General features: G+C 37.6%; 1 protein-coding gene across 4 annotated transcripts in view; it reads left to right on the top strand.

Annotated features, from left to right (window-relative positions):
• The window catches only part of DGKH (diacylglycerol kinase eta), a 159,463-nt gene that overhangs the window by 108,869 nt on the left and 24,951 nt on the right, over positions 1 to 25,643 (top strand). For 3 of the 4 annotated variants that reach the window (XM_027720262.2, XM_027720261.2, XM_027720265.2), the window contains 15 exons: positions 1,739 to 1,845; positions 2,954 to 3,079; positions 4,223 to 4,325; positions 6,031 to 6,193; positions 8,585 to 8,693; positions 8,995 to 9,134; positions 11,558 to 11,642; positions 13,960 to 14,045; positions 15,419 to 15,518; positions 16,747 to 17,023; positions 17,480 to 17,608; positions 21,025 to 21,159; positions 23,578 to 23,695; positions 24,605 to 24,715; positions 24,870 to 24,966. In XM_027720262.2, coding sequence (XP_027576063.1) covers positions 1,739 to 1,845; positions 2,954 to 3,079; positions 4,223 to 4,325; positions 6,031 to 6,193; positions 8,585 to 8,693; positions 8,995 to 9,134; positions 11,558 to 11,642; positions 13,960 to 14,045; positions 15,419 to 15,518; positions 16,747 to 17,023; positions 17,480 to 17,608; positions 21,025 to 21,159; positions 23,578 to 23,695; positions 24,605 to 24,715; positions 24,870 to 24,966 — 1,886 coding nt within the window. The remainder of the gene's footprint in view (positions 1 to 1,738; positions 1,846 to 2,953; positions 3,080 to 4,222; positions 4,326 to 6,030; positions 6,194 to 8,584; positions 8,694 to 8,994; positions 9,135 to 11,557; positions 11,643 to 13,959; positions 14,046 to 15,418; positions 15,519 to 16,746; positions 17,024 to 17,479; positions 17,609 to 21,024; positions 21,160 to 23,577; positions 23,696 to 24,604; positions 24,716 to 24,869; positions 24,967 to 25,643) is intronic. The other variant, XM_027720266.2, reaches the window with a different exon arrangement.

Genomic DNA, 25,643 nt, shown 5'->3' with positions numbered 1-25,643 from the left:
TATCATTTATGAGTAGGAAGCTGAATTCAGTGGCAAAACTTCTCCAAAACATTCAAATGGTGAAACTGCTGAAGGTCCATCACTTGAAAATGCAGCCTTTATTTCTGTGCTTTTATGAGAGCTGACTTCTTTAGATGCTTGGAACCAGCTTAGGTTGGCAAACACACAGCTGTTTAGAAAATGTAAGCCTACCCTTTTAGTTGATATTTGAACACTTTGGGTCTATGTTGGTCTTGCTGCAACAGGTCCATGTTCTTCTTATGTTAGGGGCCATGGACCTGTTGGAGTGAGTCCAGAGGAGGGCCGTAAAGATGATCAGAGGGCTGGAGCAGCTCTCCTATGAGGAAAGGCTGAGAGAATTGGGATTCTTTACTGTGAAGGTGGTGAAGCACTGGAACAGGTTGCTCAGAGAAGCTGTGGATGCCTCATCCCTGGAAATGTTCAAGGCCAGGCTAGATGGGACTTTGAGCAACCTGGTCTAGTGAAAGATGTTCCAGCCCTTAGCAGGGGGGGTGGAACTAAATAATCTTAAAATGTCCTTTCCAACCCAAATAATTGTATGATTCTATGAATTATGCTTTTTGAAATGACCAGGGGAGTTACTGTAAAAGCAGCAGAGCTTTTTTTTTTTTCATTGTCTTTCTTTCTAGAAAGTAAGAAAGTGAGAGCTAAGCACTTACTTTCACACATCTCCCAGAACAGTGAGGATTGCTCTCAAACTCAGATGTTGCTTACATAGTCTCAATTCACTTTTTAAATTGATCTGGCAATGGATCGGTGGAATTAAAATGGGAAATTTATTATTCACCAGACCTTTTGTACCATGGCTTAATGTTTTTTAATGGTGGATAAATGATGGGCCAAAGCTTTTGGCAATTTCCTGTCAAATATTTGTTTGAAAAGAGACTACTACTTCAGGTCTGCTGGCTAGTCCTCATAAACCTTTAATGGTCTTTGCCAAAATAATTTATATAATGCACTCTAAATAGAATGATGTCATGCACTTCCAGGAAAAGAAATACCCACAGTTGGGTGCATCAGTCTGTTTGGTCTAATATGCTGTCATTAACTAGTCGTATTAATTGTGTTGAACAAAATTCAGTTATTAGGTTGTCTAAGTGTCTGCCTGTACTACACACTTGTGATAGATATTCCAATTAGTAGACTTTTAGTAAGTAATCCAGTAAGAAGTCAGGCTCTTCCTCATTTATTGTAAGCTCTTGAAAAGTCTTGTAACCTCCAGTATCCTGAATAAAAATATCACCACCTAACCTCTCACTTTCTCATCTTCTGATAAAACAGGCCTAGTATGATGCCCCACAGGCATCCTTTGAGCAAAGAAACAGAGCCCCTGACTCAAAATACTTGTGTAAAACATTCTCTCGTCACCTCTTGCAAATTTAAACCAGATCTCTGAGTTATGTCACTGGAGGAATAGAAAAGGCAAACCCATAGTTAAAGATATATTTGTACCTTGCACCTGAAAAAATGGGGACTGATGTGGATTTGAGGACACAATTAGCATGGGCTATAGCTAAGCAGTTAAACCCAGTTTAGGGGGTTAAAGCTGGAGTGATTATGAACTGAATTTTCATTTAGTTGGGTAGTATCATGTGTGCAACACTAGGTGACATGTACTTGGCTGTTTTATGGAATATCTGTGTTTAGTTTTTTAAAAGGTATGTATCACTGAAATACAGCAAATAACATGATATATGTGTTTCTGCGTGTCTTCTAGTGTGTAAGTTTAAAGCACATAAAAGATGTGCTGTCCGAGCAACAAATAACTGCAAATGGACCACATTAGCCTCAATTGGAAAAGACATCATTGAAGATGAAGATGGCGTAAGTACTATCCAGATTTGCAGTATTTTCCAAAGCTGTTTCTTCTTTAGGGGAACAAAAAAAGGCTAAGCATAGAAATATTGCCATGTGACCCATTGAAGTTAATTATAGGTGGCTATTTTCCTGACCACTTTTCAAAGATTAACATGGTATTTAGAATAAAAGTTATATTCCTATCTCACAAGACAAGTCTAGCAACTGCAGGCACTAGATTGCAGCTGTATTATAAGCCTTTAAAGGCCACATGCAGAGAAACTCTGAAGCTGGAGAATTGTTCACAGAAGTTCCTACTGCTCTTAAGCAGAGGTGGTATTTTGCACTATTACCATGCTGTTTTGGCAATCTGTTTTGTGTCCTCCTACCTATAGCTCTTCCCCAGGAGACCTGTTTGGAATTCACTGGGTTGCAGGGTGGTTTTTTGCCGATGAAAGCAGGAATTTTAAAATTAGCAGGAGAAAACAACAAAAGCTTTTAATAGGTTTATTGTGATAGATGAGCTATTTTTACAAACACAACCAAGTATGAGCCACTGGTGTGAAACGTTTTTCTAGAAAGTTGGTGCTGTGTTGCACACCTGAGTGTCCTGAGTTGCCTGTGGTATTAACAGGACAAAGAATGCACTGAGTAAAGCTTTGCACTGCATTTACAGACTGCTTTATAAAGCTGTGATTTACTAGCCGTGGTTAGCGAGTAAGTAAAGCCATAGAGGTATTCTGCTGTCCTGCATATTTTTCCAAATTTTAGTTATTTTTAATTGGTTTGTGTCATGTAATCAACCTTAACTGAATGGGAACTTGTTTGTATTACTGAGTCTCTGGACTTAACTGTTCTGTTGTTTCATGGTTAGTTGCTACCATAGTACCATGACTGAGATGTGTCTCCCCTCTTCAGGTGTCATGTTTTCTGCCTAGCATGTGAAACACCACAGTAGTCCACATTCATTGCTGTTGCCTTGTAAGCATTAGTGTCACTTATCCTGGCTGACTAGCTGCTTCTTTGATGAAAGGGTACAGCTGTGAGAAATAGTTTAAATCCACCTATATTTGAGAGACAAAAGCCTTTAATTTCTATTTCGGGGTATTTAACTTTGTTGACTACTTCTCCACAGATAGCTATGCCTCACCAGTGGTTAGAGGGTAATCTGCCCGTCAGTGCCAAATGTGCAGTCTGTGACAAGACTTGTGGCAGTGTTTTACGCCTGCAAGATTGGAAGTGCCTTTGGTGTAAAGCTATGGTAGGTGCAGTGAATCACGTCCAAGCATCTAGGATTTTGTCAGCTTTATTGCTCACCATTATTTTTATTTTGCCATTTCGTAACTGTGCTTTTGGATTAAGTAGGAGCAGGCAGCTTCTGCAAACTCAGGTCTCTCTAGCATTCAGAATGTCTGATGACTGTCCTACTTGCTTCAGTTAATTTTTTATTTGCCCACAGATGCATCTTTTCTTTAATAGGTGTTGTCATCCAGTGTGTTTTCTCTGCCTTCTGCTAGCTGATAACTGAATGTTCAGATGCCTGTTCCTTAATCCTAATATGTTACTTTCTTGTATTTTATATGCTATATTAATATTTATTAATATTAATGTAGTAATATTTTTATTAGTGCGAAATCTTGACTTTCTCTTCTTCAGTACAGTCTGTAGGTTGCTGATTGAAATCCTATAACATACTACTGCTGTTTCCCCAATATATAGTTTTCTCTTTATTTTATGAACTTGTCTAAAAAGATGGGCTTCTTATGCAAGTCAGCAGTTTATTGTTGAAGCTTCTGGCAGTTTATTTATTGTTGAAGCTTCAGGCTTTGTGTGTAGGCAGTAGGAAATGATTGGCATCTCCAGAGGTGATTTGAAATTTAGGTGAAGTGCAGCAACCTCCTCTGCATGTGCCTCTCCTTCCAGTATCTGTGGAAGAGACCTCTAAAACATGGAGTTCATAGGACCCACCTTTGACAGGCTGTCTGGCTTGGTAGGTGTGCTAGATTTGATGCAGATACATCTTCCAGAACAGCCTAGTGGGCCGGGCAGGTACAGAGCTATTGTTTTGCATGTGCAGAGGGTAGCTGCTGCAACCAACACAGATGTTGGCTGCTGGGAACTTAGTTCTCCCTTCCTCATGGATGGGAGCAAGTGACTCCCTTGAAAGGACAATTCGTATCTGCTACAAGCGTAGCTGAAGATGAAGTTCTCCAAAATAATGTTTTGTTGAATGAGTGACAAGCCTTTGCGGTTGAACATTTGTGAGTTTTTTATTGTCTCACTCCTCTTCCCTCTACACCTAAATGTTATATACGAGTCCATTTTTGTTACATAAATACTGTATCAGTTATATTTTCACCTCAAAATTCTACTGGAGGAAAATAACTTCTTGTTTATTTTGTAGGTTCACACTGCCTGTAAAGATCTCTATCCTCGTAAATGTCCACTTGGCCAATGTAAGGTATCGATCATACCTCCAACAGCACTAAACAGTATAGATTCCGATGGTACGTAGTACTGTAGTGTGCTCAGCGGTAGCTCTGGACTTGCAGTGTCTATTTAGGTCCGTATAAATAAACAAGACTAAAATCCTTCTGCTGAGCAGGTGAATGTAGTCCTCAAATTTTCCAAGAGAAGTATAATTCTGTGTGTAGGGTTTTAGAGAATTATTTAGCCACCGTATTTTTAAAAATATTTTTGGAAGTTTCCCCAGTGGAAATTTTCTCCCATTTTATTTCCAACCTTAGAAATTTTTCAAGTGAATGATGATAGTCCTCAGATGAAGTGAGCTGACGCCTGCCTGGCATGCACCACTCATTCTGTGAGTTCTCAAATTTCAGATAACTTTGCATTATGCAGAGGTAAGCTAGCTGAACATCTCAGATCCAACAACTACTTTATCAGGCTTAAGAGAGGAAATGTTTCCATAGCTTCTCTAATTTTTTTTTTAAATGTAAGCAACATAAGAATCCTGCAACACACAGATAAAACCCCAGCAAATGTTCAAAATTCAGAGATGTTTTTTGGTGGCTCAGGATAGAGATGCATGAGCAGTGGGAGACAGCACTTCAAGGCAGAGGGTGGATTTAAATAAGGAGTATCATGAAATCTCAACTGCTTTAATTTTATAGTTTGTATTGTTACTAAATATAGACCAACAGCTTTAACACAGTTCAATGAATTTTGTCATATGGAGTTAGTAAAAGTGATTCTTTATTCTGGATATATTCACTCTATTCACTTGCTATGTGGTGTCTTAGACATCATTCTGCTATTTATTACTCATGCTAGGAAGATTGTTCCTTATGTGAAATTATTTTTCTTGGCATTTAAATAAATTACTCAAACCTTATTTTAAATTAGACATTGTGATAATGCGGAATGAAATTAGCATCCTTTAATGCCAATTTTTTATTTGTAGCTTTAGTATTTTTTAGTAATAAATCAACAGTCATTTTAATATTGCTGGAGACAAATGTCAAAACCTATACTAGTGATATCTGAAGTGTTGCTGAGAAACCACTACTTCCATGGACTGGTCATGTTAGTGACAAGTGTCCCTTAGTACTTCTTACTAAGGACCTTGTAGAAAGCCTGCTGTAATTAGTTAAGACCTGCATTGACTTTTACAATCACATATTTAATCACAGCTGGAGGTCTGTTGATCAGTGATTCTATTATATTTAATAGTATAACTTCACTCTAAAAAGAAAGTTCTTATGCAAAGTCTCACCTGGGAGGAATTGAGTACAAGTAAGTTTTAAAATCTGTGAGTACTCCTAGAAGGGTCATACAGATGTGGATGATCCAGTTCATCCCAGTTAAGTTAAAGCAAAATAAGATTGAAAACCAAGCTTGTAACTTGTAACTGAAATATATATTTAATTATGTGATAATCTGTGAAGATGAGATTTCAGAAGTATTCTAAAAGGTTAATAAACTTCCACTGTTGAAAAATAATAATGCTATTGTCTTCAGGATTTTACTAAATCTAGGCACTGAAAATACCAGAAAGAAAAAAAATGAACTGCTAGATTTTGCACAATTATGTTTTCCTTGCAGGGCTAATACTCTGATTAGCATTTACATTATGCATGATAAAATGTACTTCTTTTGTCCTTCATCCCCTCCTTCCTTTTTCTCATGATTTCTTTTTGTGTTGTTCATATTAGAACATCTTATTTATTTCATTCTTTCTAACTATGTTCACAGGTTTCTGGAAAGCCACATGCCCGCCATCCTGTGCCAGTCCTCTTTTAGTTTTTGTTAACTCAAAGAGTGGAGACAATCAGGGAGTAAAGTTTCTTCGTCGATTCAAACAGTCGTTAAATCCAGCTCAGGTGTTCGATTTAATGAATGGAGGACCTCACTTAGGGTAATGACCTTGGAAATCTTGAGCAATCCTTTCCACAAGGGAATTTAGTGCAAAGTATAGTCTGGTGTTCCCCTTGTTATATAGTGTTATATCCCCTTGCTGATATAATTCTGTCGCCAATATCTACTGTCTTCCTAATTAAAATCTAAGACATAACAGAATTTCAGGAAAAATTCCGGTGGGTGAAGGGATTATAGGATAATATTTTCTTTTTAGAAAAGGTCAAAAATTCAAAACCCAAAGCTCTTGGTTAGCTTTGACTAGCTTTGACTTCTGTTAACTGATTAGGCTCAAAACTATTACAAATGTTTAGATGTCTTCCTGAATCAAGGCTCTTATGCACAGTTGCCTGGGTGCTTTTCTTCCATTTCACGTGTGTAATTCAGATATTCCTGTGACTTTGTTGTGAATAGCTATGGAATAAAATTGTTGTCTAAATGTGCTCTGTATATTTTTGAATTCTGAACACAAATGTCAGCAGGGGAGTCTTCAGTGGGTGATGGAAAAGTACGTGAAAACTTTTGTCTTCTGAAAAGTACATCCAAAATATGGTTTAGGCAACATGTGCAAATGGTCAAGAAAATGACCATCGCATAGAATTTGGAGCAAGAACACAATTAAAACAATCAGGCATTTCTACAGAATCTAAGGGTTGATTGCTGGAGAGAGAGGCATGAAGTTTGCATAGTGTTGACCACATCCCAGGCATCTTTGCACATTCACAAAGATTAAATTCATGCCCATTTTCTGTTGCCCAAATTAATTCCACTCAGATGTAGTGTTGTGGTTAAATGGCCTATTAATATAAGTTACAGCAACTAGAAGCACTAATTTTTATACTCTTAAAGATGCAGAATTCTGCTTTATGATAAAAACATAGAAGAAACAAATGCACAAAAATTCAGTTGAAACAGTGGGCAAATAATACAAAAATAATGGAATACAGCTGTGGATTTTTGTAATTAGTACTGTGTTATGGACATGTTATATTAACTTTTTAAGTTGTAATATCCTTTTCATTATTGCCCTGACAATCTGAGCTGAATCTAAGTGACTTTTAGCTAATATTTTGTACATGTAATTATAATGACATATAAAATTCATCTTAATTGGTGAGGCAATCTTTGAGAGAGGACATGCTGAGAAATATGTTTGCAAGTTCTCTTCCTTCATATAGGTGTACCATGGCTTAGGAGGCTCGTTTTGGTTTTGCACAGTAATTGTAGGTCAGGTTGATTGCTTTTAAAAGATAGGTCCTTAGCAGTTATTCTATCAAGTTGTGTTGATGTCTTCTTTTTTTCTATTTGATGTACAAGGCAGAGTTGCATTGTATGAGACAGTGTATTTCTAGGGGCTTTCTCCCTTTTCTCAGGGTAGGAGAAATTGTTCTGGTATTAATGTTTTTTCCCCTTAAATAGCTGCCCCTTTTGTTCTTAGTAGGTATCTGTGTATTGTATGCAAGTGACATTATTTTCTTCAGAAACAATATGAATGCTTCTAACATTTATGATCTTAATATGTTGCTTTGTAGAAATGGTTCAGAGATTATACATATTCTGGAAAATAACATGCATTAAAAATAAACATCTTTATTGTTAATATTTTAAGAGTTTATACTGTCCAATTATTTTTTTTAATTTTTTTTTTCACTTTAAATCCCTGTTGTTTTTACCCTTGGCTTTTTCTTCACGTCTCATTCCTGTTTCCTCTGTGTCTCACCTTTCTGCTTGTTCTCTCTCTCTTGTCCTCCTTTTCTGTCCAAGTCTTGTATCCTGGAGGTGTTAAAAGTCAGAGAACAGGAGGAAGAGCCATAGGAAGCAAAAGCAGAATATGGCTTTAAGGATCTAATATGAAATACTTGTATTATTGGTCCTATATTGTCGTGATCACCTTATGTTTAATAATTGCCTCCAGTGGTCCTTACATTTAGTTAGCCGTGTGTCAACAAAAGCCCACCTGTATTGTGGAGCACATCCTGTCATTGTGTCTTAACCTCTTCTCATGAAAAGTTCCCAGTGGTGCCTTATGCTCCTGGCTGAAGTGAGAAACATGGAGCAGTTGCAATTTTATCACTTAGATTATTTTTTTTAAGATATTAATAAAATTAATAAAATAAGACATAAAATCCTGAAAACAATATCAAGAGAATTTTTTAAAGAAGAACTTGGCATGTTATTTATCAGAAATGTCAGTATAAGTGGAATATACAGCAATGGGTGGGCTGCAGATAGGTTAATTAAGTAGATGGTTGTATCCACGTACCCCAGAACAGTAAAAGAAGGACCATAAAGATGCCGTGTACCATATTTTCTCGTAGCAGTTGCTAATGAATGCAACTGCTCTTTTGCTAATGGACGTAACTGGCTCTAACAGGCTGCATTTTCTCTACAGTTTGCGGTTATTTCAGAAGTTTGACAACTTCAGGATTCTTGTGTGTGGTGGCGATGGAAGCGTGGGTTGGGTCTTGTCAGAAATTGATAAGCTCAGCTTGCACAAGCAGGCAAGTGTGCATACTAAGTTTCCTTGCCTATACTGACTAGATTTAATTTTGTGTGCTTACCTTTTCCTTGATTTGGTTCTTTGTCATCTCTGTAGATGGGTCAAACTCCATAGTTACTGTTAAATGAAAGTTTTTACTGGTATAAATAGGACAAGTTGTATTGGAATTGTACAATTTGACTTACATGCTTTAGACATCCTATATAACTAATATTAGTTGATTGAAATAACAAGCATTTGGAATCACTTTTACTTTTTCTTCTTAGTTCTCAGTAGTAGATTTTTTCCTGTTTGTGTTTCAGTGTCAGTTAGGAGTGTTACCCCTTGGTACCGGAAACGACCTTGCTCGTGTCCTTGGTTGGGGAGGATCCTGTGATGATGATACGCAGCTTCCTCAGATTTTGGAAAAACTAGAACGAGCCAGCACGAAAATGTTAGACAGGTAAACCTAAATGTGATTTACCACGAGATTCAAATTGTATTTGTTCGGGTTTCTGATGGCCTAAAATCCATCTTAGAGACTTCGTGTTCAGTGGGTTTGGTTTTTAAGTGCAGATCTTAATCATGAGGGAGGCAGAGATAGCAATGGGGACAGCTCTTTAGCATACTTTTTAAACTGAAGAGTCAGACGAACAAGTGGTTGATGGAACTAGGAAGCATGTTGTCCAAAGACATTCAGAAGGTGACAGTTTATTGCATAACTGATGAAGCTGCATAACTACCTGTTACAAGAAGTTGTAAGCATTAAGAAATTGTATTTTGAGCAGTTTTATGGATTCCATGCATGCTATTAAACAACACTAAAGGTGGCATGTTTATTTAGGAAACACCTGAACTCTCTGTCCTTGGATGTGGGGTAAAAATCACCTTGTGTGCTTTCACTCTTCATATAATTTTCTGAGGCATCAGCTATGGACAAGATGCTGAGCTAATTTTCTTAGTCAAAAATGAGACTTTCCCAGTCCTTGTTTTGCATGATATCCATCCATAGCAGCATTCATAGGAGAGGAGCAATCCCCATTTGAAAAAAGTCAGAGGCCGATGCTCATGTTGTTCCAATGAAGGTCTAGCACTGCTTGTGAGAGGAGTATTTCTTACTCTGTTTCTTTCATAGAACCATAGAATCAACTGGGTTGGAAAAGACCTCCAAGATCATCAAGTCCAACCCTTGATCCAACACCTCTGTCGTTACTAGACCATGGCACTAAGTGCCACATCCAGTCTCATCTTAAAAACCTCCAGGGATGGTGAATCCACCACTTCCCTGGGCAGCCCATTCCAATGTGTGATTACTCTCTCTGTAAAGAATTTCTTCCTAATATCCAACCTAAACCTCCCCTGACAGAGCTTAAGACAATGCCCTCTTGTCCTGATCCTGGTTGCCAGGAAGAAGAGACCAACCCCCACCTGGCCACAACCTCCTTTCAGGTAGTTGTAGAGAGTGTAGAGAGTTGTAGAGAGTTCAGGTCTCCCCTGAGCCTCCTCTTCTCCAGGCTAAACAACCCCAGCTCCCTCAGCCTCTCCTCATAGCTCCGATCCCTTCACCAGCCTCGCTGCTCTTCTCTGGACCTGCTCCAGCACCTCAATATCCTTCCTGAACTGAGGGGCCCAGAACTGGACACAGTACTCAAGGTGTGGCCTCACCAGTGCTGAGTACAGGGGAAGAATCACTTTCTTGGTCCTGCTGGCCACACTGTTCCTGATCCAGGTCAGGATGCCATTGGCCTTCTTGGCCACCTGGGCACACTGCTGGCTCATGTTCAGCTTCCTGTCAATCAGTACCCCCAGGTCCCTTTCTGCCTGGCTGCTCTCCAGCCACTCTGTGCCCAGCCTGTAGCACTGCTGGGGGTTGTTGTGGCCAAAGTGCAGGACCCGGCACTTGGCCTTGTTGAACCTCATCCCACTGGAATCAGACCATCTCTCCAGCTTGTCCAGATCCCTCTGCAGAGCCCTCCTGCCTTCCAGCAGATCAACGCTCTCCCCTCCCCCCTTGGTGTCATCTGCAAATTTGCTAATGGTACACTCAGTCCCCTCTCATGAGCGTTTGTTTTCTTGCTCTAGTTACAAACACTTGAATGTCATCAAAGGGAATTTTACTTTATTTTTATGAAATAGAGAAACAAGTTCTTTTTTTATTTTAAGGTTTTCTGCAGGCTACTTGATCATTTTAAATCAAAGTATGTAGAGAAATGCTTGTTACTGATCCTCAGATTCTGGAAGATTTGTAGATTAAATGATGTTTCCTTTTTTCTGTACTGAAAAAAAGCTCAGTTTCATTTTTTGGTCTAATTTCAGTAGACTTACTCCCAAGGACATCTGCAGTGATTACTTATTCTTTTCAGCACGCTTTGAAGGATGTTGTTACTATTAGTGGTTTCGTACTATCTATGCTGTTAAGTGCTGTCCTTTACCAGGGGAAAAATATATATATATGTCAATGAAGATTCTTCACCATTTTCTTTGTTTTCATGCCTGCCTCCCCTAGTTGAGATGAAAAAATAATGTCATCTTAGAACTTTTTCTCTAGGAAGACATCTATTTTCCTTTGACTTCTGCAGTTAGTTTGCACAAATTGTTTTATAATGTAAATTTTTTTCTAGAATATCTTTATTGCCTTTATTGAATGTCCCATGATTTTTTCCCAAATGAGACTATTAATCAAATCACTAACAAATAATCTGAACAAATTATTACCGTTAATCTCAATTATTTCACCCATTAAGTATACAATTAAAAATTAAGCTGCCTTTTTTTTTTTTTAACAAGTTATTCTGTGGTGTGACGGTGAATTTTCTTTTTGTTAATATGTCAGAAGATAAAAATAATGAACTGGAAACTTAATTAAAGCTGTTGTGTTTCTTTCAGGTGGAGTATAATGTCATATGAACTGAAATTACCAGCAAAGCCTTCTATTCTTCCAATGTCTGCAGAAGAGTCAGAGGAGTGCCAGGTGGACTTTTACTTTTGTTCTGTTGTTTCATGTACTTAACTTGGAGCTTCTGGGCTGACAATACTGTAATTGAAGCATTTTTGTGATCTCCTAACTGAACTGAATTTATGACTGTTCATGCTGTGTATCTCAAGTAATTAGCATTTCCAGTTCTGTATTATTTGCCAAGAAGGAATGAAGGTAAGGAGTCTTCAGCAAAACAGTCAGAAAAATTTCTTCCTGAATATATATGTATATTTTAATATGTATTAGAAATTATATATTATATAATTTGTTATGCAAGAATGTAGTATTGTATAATTATGTAATATAATAGTACTATATATTTTATATAATTATTATATATAAGTGTATATATTATATATGATGTTGTATATTATAGTATAATTTGGTAGTATGTTACTGTATAATATTATACATATAATATATAAATATATTATATATATATATAAATATTTAAAATACATTATATATAAAATCAAAATGTCTGCTATCTTGAGTTTGGAATAAGTGTTGAAAAAAACCCCAGCATTTTAGAGACAAGGGTTGTATTCCTAAAGAAAGAGAGAAGTTTTTTGCAGCTTGAGTTTGATCAAGTGATATGATCCAATTTTCTCTTTGTTCTTCAGAGAGCTTGAAAATCGTAAGCATCATCAAAGAAAAGCTTGTACTATCTGATGAGGTTTCAATTTTGAGAGAGAGGGAGATGTTTTAATCAAATTAATTGGCATGAAAAGTCTGACTAAAAATGAGAAAATAATATATTCCTGAGAAAACTAATGCATATCAATTTTAACTCAAAAGTACTTGAGAGGCAATAATTAATCAGCAGGCTCTTGAATAATTTAATAATTCAGGCTCTTTTAATTGGCAAGGAGGTTATAACCTTTGATGGATTGCTGGATATAGAGATGCTGGGATTTTAACAGGGTTCCTTTGCATGTAGCTCTGCCTCTGGTGTCAGCAACACAGATCAAGGCTTTTATCTTCTCTAATTTTTCAAGACAGTTAAAATTTTCAAGCGCATCTTCATCATCATTTTGTTCTAGTTATTTCTGGCTTTGAAATTTTTTTTAGCCCCTTCTGAAAATGGAAGGAACTGCTCTTATAAAACTTCTCTTTTGGAAAATGTATTCTGAAGCCTATATTACCTGTCATTACTTGAGTACCATTTGCTTTTGAGTACCTTGTTGAATCTCTATTTCAGTAGGTTTTTTGCATTGTTTATTGAGTTATGGTATTTCAGAAAAATAATAATTAACCTTACAGCAGGTATTGTGTTAAATCACAGTTTGAAAAGCAAATGGAAGTATATATCTGATTCTTTCCCCCCCTTTTCCTCCAGTAGTTTCAGGAGACTAATTTCACTTGATTTCCAGAATTCTTATACTGATATTTGAAAAACGTTAGTTCATTCTTACAGATCAGTGGTTATCTCTTGTTTTTTCCCTTTAAATGAAAACTGATTCGCTTGTCAGAGTTCTACAACAAAGGCTGGATTTTCAGAGAAAAAAACAAAGTGGTATATCAACCTATTCAAAATCAAGGACAAAAACATGCTAAGACATTTTAAGAGAAGCCATCAGAATATTTTAGAACTGCATTTATTTCTTATTTTTAGCTTTAGATTTGGAATTTGGTTAGAATTTTCTTTAAAAATTGAGGTCTGGGTCCATAGCTATTTTGAGATAGGATATGGTGTGTGAGGATGCATTTCTGATCCATTCCAAATCTTTTTCTGAGTATTTCAGAATTTGTAATTCCTCATGTTCTTTTAAATACTATCTCTAAATGGTTTTCCCTGCAAGGATTGGTTTTGGTAACATTATACAGTTTAGCAGCTTTTTTCAGTCATGGTACTTGGGGAGTGAGAGCCCGTCTGACAGTAAAAAGAAAATTCCAGGTTATAACTGCAAACATTTGATTTTTTTCTTAGTTGATCAATTTGTTTGAGGAAAACTTTGCTTATTTTAGAAATAAAAGATGTAGGATTGTAATACTTTAAGTTGTTATAAATCTGAGAAGAAGGTAAATTTTTTCTGCCTCATGGACTGTTTTTAGCCTAGAAATAACTTACTGTTTTCTCTACAGGAGAAAAAGAGCTATGGATTAAGTTCTTAGATGCAGTGTTACTTTGAATATTAAAGATCTGGCACATAAAATACAGTATGCAGGTGGAATCTGCACTACCAGCCACTTGTCCTTCTATTAGATCTGAAATTAAAATCCTGCTATTTTTTTGATGTGTTTAAACTCACTACTTGGTGTTAAACTGCTGAAATGTGTGGAAATTGAAGTCTCTTCTCTCTGTTTTCAGATATCTGCTTATGAGGACTCAGTTGCTGCTCATCTTGCAAAAATTCTCAATTCTGATCAGCACTCAGTTGTCATATCATCTGCCAAGTGAGTCAATCAGTGTCATGTACAATGTGTGGGATAAACTCCTGTGTGACATCATCACCATAATAGCCTTCTGTCTTAGCCTGATTTTCTTACGGCTAGCCCAACTGGCTTGGCTTAATATATCTTAATTTATATCTTTTAGAGTGGATGTGGGGTTTTTATGCAAAATTTTTGTATGGTACAGTTGTAATGGATTACTTAATACTAAATTAAAAAAAAATCACACAATATTAATATAAAGTGATTTAAAATCACTCCAAATCAATGTATGGCTTCAATATGAAACTGAGCGTTCCTAATGCAAATATGTGATCTACTCCACATTGCATTTCTTCTGGCTATTTTTTAATGCATACCCATAGGTTTAAGAGGACAAACAGCTTCACCAGTGTGAAGCAGAACTTCAGCTTAGGTAGCTTTATTGTAGCTCTGTCTATATCAGTTCAATCAATAGTGGTCTCAGACAGTAATGGGTTTTTTTTCCCCAGACTGAAACAATTTAAAATGAGAGAGAATTGGCAAATCTCAGACATCATCTGAAACCAGAACTATTCTGTGTATACCTTCTCAATGAAAAAAACCTTATATTTTGCAATATGCAAAAGATGAAGTTAACAAAATTTCATTTTTAAGGTATACGTAGCACATGTAGAAAATAAGGATGCAGGATATTATTACAACTCCAGTTTCTAAACAGGGTCTGTATCTTGTTAAATCTGTTTAATTTCTGTCAAATAAATGTCAACCAAATGAACAGTATTTGCAATTATCCACACCTCATTAGTGAGTTTGCTGTCTGTCTTCAGCGTAGGTAATAAGAACCAAGTCTTCCTGATTCACACAGTGGAAATTCATTGCAGCCACTAAATATGCTTCAGGGTCAGCTATGGTTCAAAAGCACGAGCTGTGCAATGGGATGTGTGTGGCCATATGCTTTCATCTAAGTACTCCATTCAAGTCAGTAGATTTTCTCCACAGTTTCTAAGCTCCATCTTTGAATGGGAGTTGGCATGACTGCGTTTGAAATTATCACAGTGAATGCAAGTTTGCTAAGTCCTCTGGTATGGAAGGTGTACAGGCGAGGGAATGGATAAAATCAGTCGTGTTTATTTGAGATAAGAGACTGAGATACAATGTGTGCAAAGGCATAAGCAAAAGAGAGGAAGAGTTTTTGTTTTAAAGCTTATCACTTCAATTTTGCAAGCTATGAAAAAGAGTGTCATCTGATTTGCAAGTATGATCACAAAGTTCAGTTTCCAGTAAGAATGATTTATAGCAGTGTGCATATGAATACATTGTCATAAGAATTTAACATTCAAAACATATCTATTTTATTTCATTTGATTTCTCCCCTCTCCTTTTTTCATCTGAAGAATATTATGTGAAACTGTAAAGGACTTTGTTGCCAAAATAGGGAAGACTTACGAAAAACCAATGGAAAATGCAGAGGAAGCTGATGCCATGGCCATTAAAGTAAGCCTATGACTATGTTGAGGTTTAAAGTTGTTGGCTTTTTAAAGTTTATAGCTCATGGGTGTTTAATTTTCACATTGCTCCAAGATGCCCAGCCTGGCTTTCATTTCAACCAGTGACTTTAAAATTCTTCTCTTCTTACTGCATAGAACAGTTATTTCCAAACTGTCTTTAATCTCTGAATCTCTATAAACTGTTTAGACTTTCTTCTTTCATAAAGGAAAAAGTTCATGGTAGCATACATAGAGATGAAAGGATTTTTTTGCATTAGGAGTTATAGGGATTAAGTTAGCTGAAGGAAAACAGTGGGATAATGAAGAGTGAGTATGCTGTCAGAATGAAGGAGAGAGAGACCACAGTGCTAAAAATAGTGTGTTAAGCTGCAAAATGTAGAGATCATGTTGCAAAAACATCGGGGGAAAAGATGACAGGAGTTAGTATGAGACACAAAATTTACAAAAGCTGAAAAAAAAAGAAGAAAACAAAATCCCTGACGGTCCCAGTCAGAAAATGTAGTTGCTAAGTGGCAATTTGTGGTTCACATTTCTATCTGGCACATATTTTAGAAAACGAGTTTTTCTTTTTTACTGTTCTAAGGCCAGACAGTGTTGGTTTTCATTAATTTAAGCACAGAAAATCATTTCCAGTGCACCTAGAGAGAGCAGCTACTTACTGTTGGCTAGAGGTGTTTGACAGCATCTGGTTCTTTGCTCTGTGGCAACTAACTTGCTTAAATGCACAACTCTCTTTCAAAAACAACCCAGTGGGTCTCAGTCTAACAGCTGGTCATGTCTCCACGGATCATCTCTCCAAAATGGGGTACTGAGCACCCATAATGCACAGTATGGGCAAACCTCTGGTGGCTTTCTGTGCTGCAAGCCATTGGGAGAGGAGTCACATCTAATCTGTACTCTACTTATGTGGCAGGCTGAGTTTAGCATGATGTGTTATTTTAATCTGAGTGTAGGGGTTTTGTGTTATAATTGCTCTAATCTAATTAAATGTCACAGAGTAGGTCTGCAAAAAAAACCCATGAAGACCTACTCACAATCTGATATTCCAAAATGTTGAACCTCAGTTTGGATTGTACATAAGGAATTAGATAGACTAAAGACACCTACAGTTTCAAATATGACCTGGTACCTTAACTCTTGAAAATGTTCACATGTTCACTGTTGATTTTTTTTTTTTTTGGGGTGTGTGTGTATTCTTTTCTACTTTGTTTTAGTGCTCAGAATTAAATGAGAAGCTAGACCTATTGCTCCAGGCACTTCACACAGAAGCCCAGGCTGATCCCATTCTCCCAGGCATTGCTCCCCCCATTGTGGAAGAAGAAGCAGAGGAGTTTTCAAGTGAAGAATCCTTTTCTGAAAGTAAAGAGCAGTTAGTGGAGTGTGTCTCAAAGTCTTCCACCCAGAAACTCTTCAAATCGAGGGAACAGTTAATGCTTCGAGCAAACAGCTTGAAGAAGGCTGTGAGGCAGATCATTGAACAAGCAGAAAAAGGTGCACGTCAGCAACATTTTGATCTGTATTTGTAGAATATGATAGGATCGTGATGTTTGTTTGGGGTTTTTTCCTAACTAGAATAAGTATTTATTATAAAATTTGATTTCTACATTCTTACGTAGATAAAATTATGTGCTTTCTACAAGCTGCAAGGAAAAGAAATGCAGCTTGTTTGAATGTTGATGACTGTCTGCAGGTGTGAGTACTTATGTATGCATGTGTGTGCACATGTGAAAGTGTGCATTTTTTTTAACTATTATCCCCCCTCAAAAATTCTGACAGCAAGTCTTCATCAACTGCAGAGAACTGATAGACTCTTTCACTGAATTAGCAATAGAACTCTTTTGTTAATATTTTTTAACTTAAAGCTACAAAAAAGAAAAGCTGGTTTTCCGTGTATGCATTTTTTCTTTAAAAATCTTGAAACTTTCTGTTTTTTCTTTTAATAAGCAGTTGTGGATGAGCAGAATGCTCACAGCGAAGAACAAGTGAATCAATCTCCAGTAGAATACAGCAAAGAATTGGATGAATCCAAGGAAGAGGAAAAAGAGGAAGATACAAAGGAACTTGAGTCCCCATCAAGTGAGCAAATTAGGAATGAAATAAAAATATACAGTCTCCTTATAATTGCATTTGGAGCATAATTGGCTCCATAATTAACAATACTAGCATCCTGTTTCATTGGAAACTAGTCACAAATTTTAATAGATTTGGATAAATAAAAGTTGAAGAAAAAATGAGGGAGATTAGAATGTGTTTGCAAAGCTGAAAAGGTATTTGCTGGGGAGAGAAGTGCCTGAATTAATTTGGTGTTTATACTCGCCTTTCTACATGAACCTGAGCAGGAGCTAGAGCCTAGGTAGTGGTGGCAATAGCACGTCTCAGTCATAGACAACTTGAGTCCCAAGCTACATAGTAATTTTAGGAAAGCTGCTTCTCAATATTAGGTGGAAATTTCAGTCTTTGCCATATTATCAAAGTGGACAGTGATGCATTGCAGGTGGGGTCACCAGATGATCTGTGAGTCATGGAGAAACAGTGGCAGCTGGTGGACAGCAAAGCCCATCCTCTAGTTACATCGTGAGCAACTTCTTGTGACAAAATGAGAAAAGTTGTTTGGGATTTGCATCACCCTTTGTTACCCTAACCCACACTAACTTCCTCAAAACTTGTCCTCATGAGGCTCTGCTCTGAAGCTCTGAAGCTAGTCTAGTGCCTGTGTCAATAGATCCTACCTTAGAAATAAGACATTAGGCTTTTAGGGCTTCTCTTAACCCAGAAACTCACATTTTCTCCAGAAATGTGTGTCGGGCTTTCTCCAGTGACTGTCTCTTCATTGCTCCCTTTCCTTTTCCCTTGGTTAGAGGAATTAATGCATGTTGGTTGTCTCTCTTCAGTAGTAGCTCTTAGAGGATGCTGACCCTACAGATGACCCAATCCTACTGCCATAACTGTATTATAAAAGAAAAATATACACATGTGTAGAAATATATTAAACTCCTTGTTTCTTGGTAGTATAATTTCTGCATTTAATAGGAGTCTGTATTGTTCTTCATGTATCTGTGTGAAATAGAGTGCATATTAATGCTGTCAGTGGACGATAGATGTTTAGGGACAAAGCATGAAACATGAATTCAGTTATCTGCATTGAAACATCAGTTTTACTCATTAGAGCTCCATTATTTTTATCAGAGCGTTCACAGCAAAAGTTTATCTTTATTGCAGTTATTCCCGTGACTCTCATCTGTCAGATAAATAGCAGCTGCTCTGTTGATATTTCCTGTTTAATATAACTGCCTTGCTCACAAGTACAGAGAGGACAGACTGTGTGAATAGTATTGTGAATTTTTCAGAAGTATTACGAAAAATGAATGTTAATTTTGTTTTGAGTGTTATAGTTTACCCTCTGGGGATCTTCCTGGTCATTTGATGAAGACAATGTTTTTCCATATGTTAATACCTTCATCTAAATATTTAATAACGCTCATTGGCTATCACTTGCCATTTTTATTCCTTTTCATTTTTTGACATTATTACAGTGTTTTGCCATGCACAGATACAAATCATTTATGTTGTATTGCTATCATGCAATACTGTAGCATTTTGTGATAACTGCTATGGCTGTTACACAGATATTAAAGTCAGGAGGAGCTGTTAGTCCACTTGGTCAGACCTTTTATATAAAACAATCCAGAAAAATCCATCCACTTTTCTCTGTCCTGTGTTTAATAATTTCTGTTTGACTTAAGAAGATTGTCCAGAAAGGTGTGTAATCTTACTCCTGGGATACAAGAAAGTGAAGAATTTGCCATACCATTGACTGTTCTATGCTAGATTATCATCACTTAAAAAAAAAAGTGAATGCACAAATCCTGACCTGAATTGATTTGAACACACTGTCTAAATCCTTGTTCTAGTTATTTCTTCTATCTCTAGATTTTCTCACTCAGCGTTTTTTTTCCATTAGTGTCTTCATACATTACACCCACATTACTCTCAGGCTGGGTTATGATTGACATGAACTGATCTGTCCCACTCCAGCCATTAAAAAGGATATATTCTATCCTTCCCACCACATTCCTGGTGCTGTTTTCCTGCTGTTATCTAGGTGCTAGTCCTACTAATTCTATTTTTGCTGAATTAGTTTTCATGTTTTGAGAGGAATAGATCAGATCACCTTGAAATAATTTCATTTTTTTTGTTCTGAGCTTCTTCAGATGGTCAAGGTTGAAGTTGTCCTAAGCTGAAGTAGGTTTAACATGTGAGATAATTTGGAGCAGAGGTAGCCAAGAAGTGTCTGTCTATGACCATCTGTTGTGTGAAAGCTTTCTACGTGCACATGGAAATACTATAACAAAGCATTTGGTAATACCCAAGCTTGCTTCCTTGTGGCACCAATTTCTGGCTATATCTGATTGGGCTAAATTTCACAAAGATTACCTTCTCCAGGCTAAAGCAGGCACTGGCATATTCTCTCAGGCTGCATGAAACAAGGTCTGCCAGGAAAGCAAATTACAGCGCCTGAGGTCAGCCCTCTGCAAAGCTTGTCCTTCATCACCTCCAGAGGCAGCCCAAGGGATAGCTGGCCTCACTGAGCTACTAGTTACTCTTTGTGAATATCTTCTCTTTCACCCTGATTTTTTTCCCTTTCATCTTTCTGAACCTTTGTCAACAACAGTTACATTGGCTACCAAACCTTGCTGCCTGTCAAGGTTTTACTGGTTGATCTTCTGGAGAATTTTAACAAATAAGTTAATTATTTTGGGAATTGCTGGTTTGTTTGTTTGCCTGTTTGTTTTTTGTGAAAAAAGATGGTGGAAAACAGATGTCCCCCACTATCTCTCTAACTGCAGAAAACAAGTATGAACATGGCTTTTTCCCTTCCCCTGCAGTTTTCAGTTTGGCTGTAAATAAAGATGTCAGAGTTTTGTCTGATGATTTGATAACCTGATGCAGGCAGGGGGCCCATTTTAGCTGCCTGAAGAAAATACTGTGACTGTTGATATTTCTGTGGCCTGTGTGTTAGAATAGCTGTATTAAAATTGTTATAAATAGTAATGTACTATATATCTATATTTATAAATAAGCATAGATTGAATTTAAGTTCAAGTTTTATTATTTCAGTAATATGTTTATAAGAAGCTTACTGCAGCATTAAATACTACTGCATTTTAAGGTGATATAATAGATTTATATGAACACATTTACATTTAATACATGTAATAGTTTTGCTGGTAGCTTGAAATATAAATGGGAACTCCTCATGTTGAGTGCTGTGCACACTTGTTCCTTTTGATTTGTGTTTCTCACTTGATCTGTTTCTGAGTTTTCTTTCCTGTATTTAGAAGAAAAACTCTGGTGTAAGGGGGAAGGACATTTGTGTTGAAATAGTAACAGATTAAATTAATCCTTTTGAAACATTTTCAGGGCTGTCAAAACTATGTAGTAATGTTATAATAGGTCTAATTAGTGCTCTTACTTTTGCTTCTTCTGCACAGCTAAAACCGCACCAAGATCTCCCGATCGACGCACAAGCCGAGGTATCCATTCTCAGACAGGTTCCTTCTCTGCTCCAGCTTTGGCTACAAGCAAGGAAAACCTCCCAGTACTTAACACGAGGATTATCTGCCCAGGTAATTATGATTTTGAAATCCGCTGTTCCTTATGCTACTTTAATATTACCTTCCAGTCCCCTGCTTGCTGTCAAATAACAGCTTTTACTTCATGCCTTGAATTTGTTTGAATTGAGATACGCATCTTTGTGTTCTATCATATAGGAAGAAATGCTTAATAATGTAGAAGATTTCTAATCATTTGGCACAACACCAGAAGCATTAGAAGTGTTGCATTTGATTCTGGAGGGTGAAAAGTAAAATTCAGGATCTTAGAATGACAGAGTGGTTCAGGGTGGAAAGGATCTCTAAATATCATATAGTTCAGCCCTCTGTTATGGGTAGTGACATCTTTCACTAGATCAGGTTGCTCAAAACCTCATTCAACCTGACCTTGGACACTTGCAGTGATGGGGCATTCACATCTTGTCTGGGTAGCCTGTTCCTTTGTCTCACCACCGTCATCATAAAAATTTTCTTCCTTTTGTCCAATCTCTGGACTCACTCCAGCGGGTTCATGTCCTTCTTATGCTGGGAGTCCCAGAGCTGCACACACCACTCGAGGCAGAGTAGCAAGAGCGTGGAGTAAAGAGGCAGAATCTCCTCCTTTGACCTGCTGGCCACACTTCTTTTGATGCAGTCCAAGATAAGGTTGGCTTTCTGGGCTGCAAGTGCTCATTGCCGGGTCATATCTGATTTTTCATCCACCAGTACTCCCAAATCCTTCTATAATTTATCCTGATCAATGCAGGCTGTTGATTAAGATGAAGTGGCTGAGGGTCAAAGTCATGTGAAGTTCAACCATCTGAGTAAGAGCTGTCTGTGGATACCTCTCTGGAAGTGAATAACCAAAACTACACAAAGCTGCTGTGTAGTTAAAACAGTAGAAAAAAATCTGTTCTTACCCAAATGCAATTAACAGATGAAAAAAAATCTGTTCTTCTCCAAATTCAATTAATACTAGAGAGCGCTAGTAAAAGACTGAGTTAGTTAACTTTATTAGTATAGTTAAAACATAATGGAACTGGCTTACGTTTTTTCTTTAGGCAAATTTAAGAGAAAGCTTTTAGAAAGCTTTTCTTTGTTTACATGCATTACACAGTATTTTGTAGAATGACATTGTTATTAGTCAAAATAGCTGTGTCAAGGCTGTGATCTTTCCACAAATTAAGTTAAGTTAAACTATGGCTCTACCAGTTTAGATATTCATATTTAGATATGGTAAAGATATTCCTTAGGAATATTTCCAAAGGATAGGACCAAAGAAAAATCATAGACAGTTAGGAGATGAAGATTAAACTAAATAAAAAGCTCTAGTAGTCTTTTTGGATGTTAGGTCACCCGTTTGGTTACTATACCAGCCAGTGAGTGTTGGCCCGAAATCTTAAATTTTCTTTGTAACTTTCTTTTTCAATGCTGGTAGATGAAGAGTCAGCCACTGCACCACAGCATAGCTGCCTTTCTCCTTAAAGGAGCCAGAGACTTGAAAAGATGACCAATTGTGGCAGTTTGAGCCACATTAGAAATCCAAAATCCAATTTCCAGGCTTCCCCCACCCCTCCCCACAATTTATCTCAACACCGAAGAGAAAAGTTACAGACCAGAGGCTTTCTTGTCATCCTGGAAACGGACTCCAGTCTTCCTGTGTCTGGGAGATCTCAGTTCTCTTTCGAAGAAATCTGCATCTACCACATAGACGACTTTCTTATCGGCTTCCTTGCATTTTAGTTCTCTCACTCTGGCCTCAAGTCTGGAATTAGGTTCACCATCCCACTTCCTCATGTTTTCTCTCTGGGCGCGCAGATAGGACCACAGTTAACTGCACTTAGATCTATGCTTAGGGTTTTCGCTCCTTCTGCGTGTGACGGAAGGAGATCGCAAGCAGGACCGGGACCAAGATCGAGATCGTGGTTGAGACCGTTCTGCTGATCTGTCTCTGTAGCGTCTGTCCCTGTGGTCTCCGTAGTCATCCTCATATTCAGAGCGCCCATAAGGTTCCTCTCTCAGATGTTGTGAGTCGCATCCCTAACTCACTCCAAATGCTGCCTCTAACCCTGCTGTGGGCTGCAGGGCTGTGGGCTGCAGGGCCTCCCCTCTGGATTTCTACACCTACATGCCGCAGCAGACACCAACAGAATTGCCAACAGCTTCCAGTGGCTGTGTATATATGATTTTTCAGCAGCAGCGAACAAGATGAACGGTGATTGGCCCTCCAGGGGACACTGCCCTGGCACCCAATCACCTCTGGGCCCCTTGGCTCTCAGGGGGGCCAATCTCAACCCATGACACCAATATAGATAAAAATTGAGATAGAATCACAATCATTCCCTGTACAGATTTAATGAATATTGTTTCTCAGTATGTGGCTTATATGTTTGGCTGTTTGTCAAATACAAATTGTTTTTTTTATTATTTTCTTTCTGTTTTTTTTTTAATCAGGTTTGAGGGCTGGTCTAGCTGCTTCCATTGCAGGAAGTTCAATTATTAGCAAAATGTTGCTAGCAAACATCGATCCATTTGGTGCTACGCCGTTTATTGACCCGGATCCAGATTCCCTGTAAGAAATATTTTTGTTTCCAAATGTACTGTTTTGATTTACCTTGCTTTTCTTAAGGGCTTTTTTTTTTACATATTTACAGTCCTTTTTTTTGATTATGTAGTTCTTGTTTGCTATCATTTGGCAGTAGACCTCAATGTCTGAAAACAAGTTGGATTGTGCCATTTAGTTATGAGTAGTGCAAAATTGTTTTGCAGCAGCAGAAATAATAGGAGACATTTGCTCACTTATCCCTTGCTCACTGGGAGGAGGAGGAGAGTAGTCTTTCAGAGCTGGGTTTTTCTGCCCAAACCGCCGGTCTGAACGCAAGCTCAGCCGCCAGCAAGATGTTGAAGCAGGTCTGGGCACTTCGTAGTGGAGAAAGAAGAGTGATGCCCTAAGGACTGGAGCAGTGAGGTGGAAATTTTGTGTCCTAAGCTGTCTCTGCTTCTCAGAAGTGGGTGTAGCACTGGCAGAGACTTATGGGTGGTATCTGGGTTTTGGGCTGTGACTCCCTTAAAATAAAGCCTTGCAATGCCAGCAGCATCAGCCAAACATCTAGCACCAGCAAGCCTAACCACAACCTGGGTGCTCAGCATGGTGTGCTGTTGCTGTCTCAGAGCTGGGCCTGGGGAAGCTCTCTCAATGTATTGCACTGTTGTATTGGGTATAGTTGAGATAGTGCTGGATGGGGGTGTGGTACAGTTTTTCCTTCGCCCTACAGGAAGTAACTTGCAGTTGCGAAGGAACTGTCATACAACCTGTCTCTTCAACTACCGGTGGGTTTCCTCAGGGAGATTGAGAGGAAAGATCTCTTAAAATCTCTTGGTTGATATTGTGTTCTGAGACCAACGACAGTCTTGGTCATAGATGGCTGTGTGTCCAGGTTCTGTGCAAATGTACACCTAATTATCTCTTTTCCTTTAACAGGGAGGGATATTCAGAAAAATGTGTCATGAACAACTACTTTGGAATTGGGTTAGATGCAAAAATTTCACTAGAATTTAATAACAAGCGAGAAGAACACCCTGAAAAGTGCAGGTAAAATAATTGTCAGTAACAGAGCCAAGATGTTTCCATTCTTTTCTTTTCCTTATCTCTTTATATGAATTTCTTAAATTTTTCTCTTCCTACAAATACAAGGCACAATAATGTGTATATTTCAATATGTGAGTCTTGTTTTGCCTGCTTTCAGAAGTCGGACGAAAAACATGATGTGGTATGGAGTTCTTGGCACAAAAGAGCTACTGCAGAGAACTTACAAGAACTTAGAACAAAAAGTTCAACTTGAGGTAAATTTTATTTATGGACAGAATAAGTATTTTTGCTTCCACCATGTGCAGTGAAGAATTTGGGCTTCTTTTTGAAACCTTTTAGAGTTCTTGTATCAACTCAAGCTGACCTCAAAGGCACAGTATAAGGATGTGCTATGTAAAAGTTTGTTCTCCCAGTGGAGTTTTTGAGTAAAATGTCAGTACTTAAAGGTCACAAAATACCCAGTTTAACATTTCTTGTAATTACCAGGTTACAAAAAAAAATAAATTGCTTAGGTAGGATATATTTCTTAATGTTCATTGCTTCAAAAGGAAGACCAGGTTTTAAGGGCAACAACAGAAATGACCATAAAATAAACAGAAGGAAAGAGACAAGGAGTCTTAATTCTTCAGGTTCATTTTAATATATCTGAAATTTTGATTACACATATAGGGAGAACACACAAATATTCAAAAATTGCTGACAAAAGAGAGGAGATTCTGAATTGTATCACAAGAAACACAACTACACCAGTAGAGACTTTACCTAGTAGTCACTCAAAAGAAGCAAGATATTATCATAGCAACAACAAATCCCATGTCTGAACATAGCTAGCTATTTTTTGTCTTTTAAGCTCTAACATCAAATCTAAATCTTCCTCATGATACTCGGAACTTAAAGTTCTGATTACAAAATGCAGAAAAAGACAACAGGA

Source organism: Pipra filicauda, unplaced genomic scaffold (genome assembly GCF_003945595.2).
Source record: "Pipra filicauda isolate LSUMZ 115617 unplaced genomic scaffold, ASM394559v2 scaffold28_size6257848_pilon, whole genome shotgun sequence".
Classification (NCBI taxonomy): domain Eukaryota; kingdom Metazoa; phylum Chordata; class Aves; order Passeriformes; family Pipridae; genus Pipra; species Pipra filicauda.
Note: the sequence above shows the minus strand (reverse complement) of the source record. Positions and strands in the feature narration are given on the sequence as shown.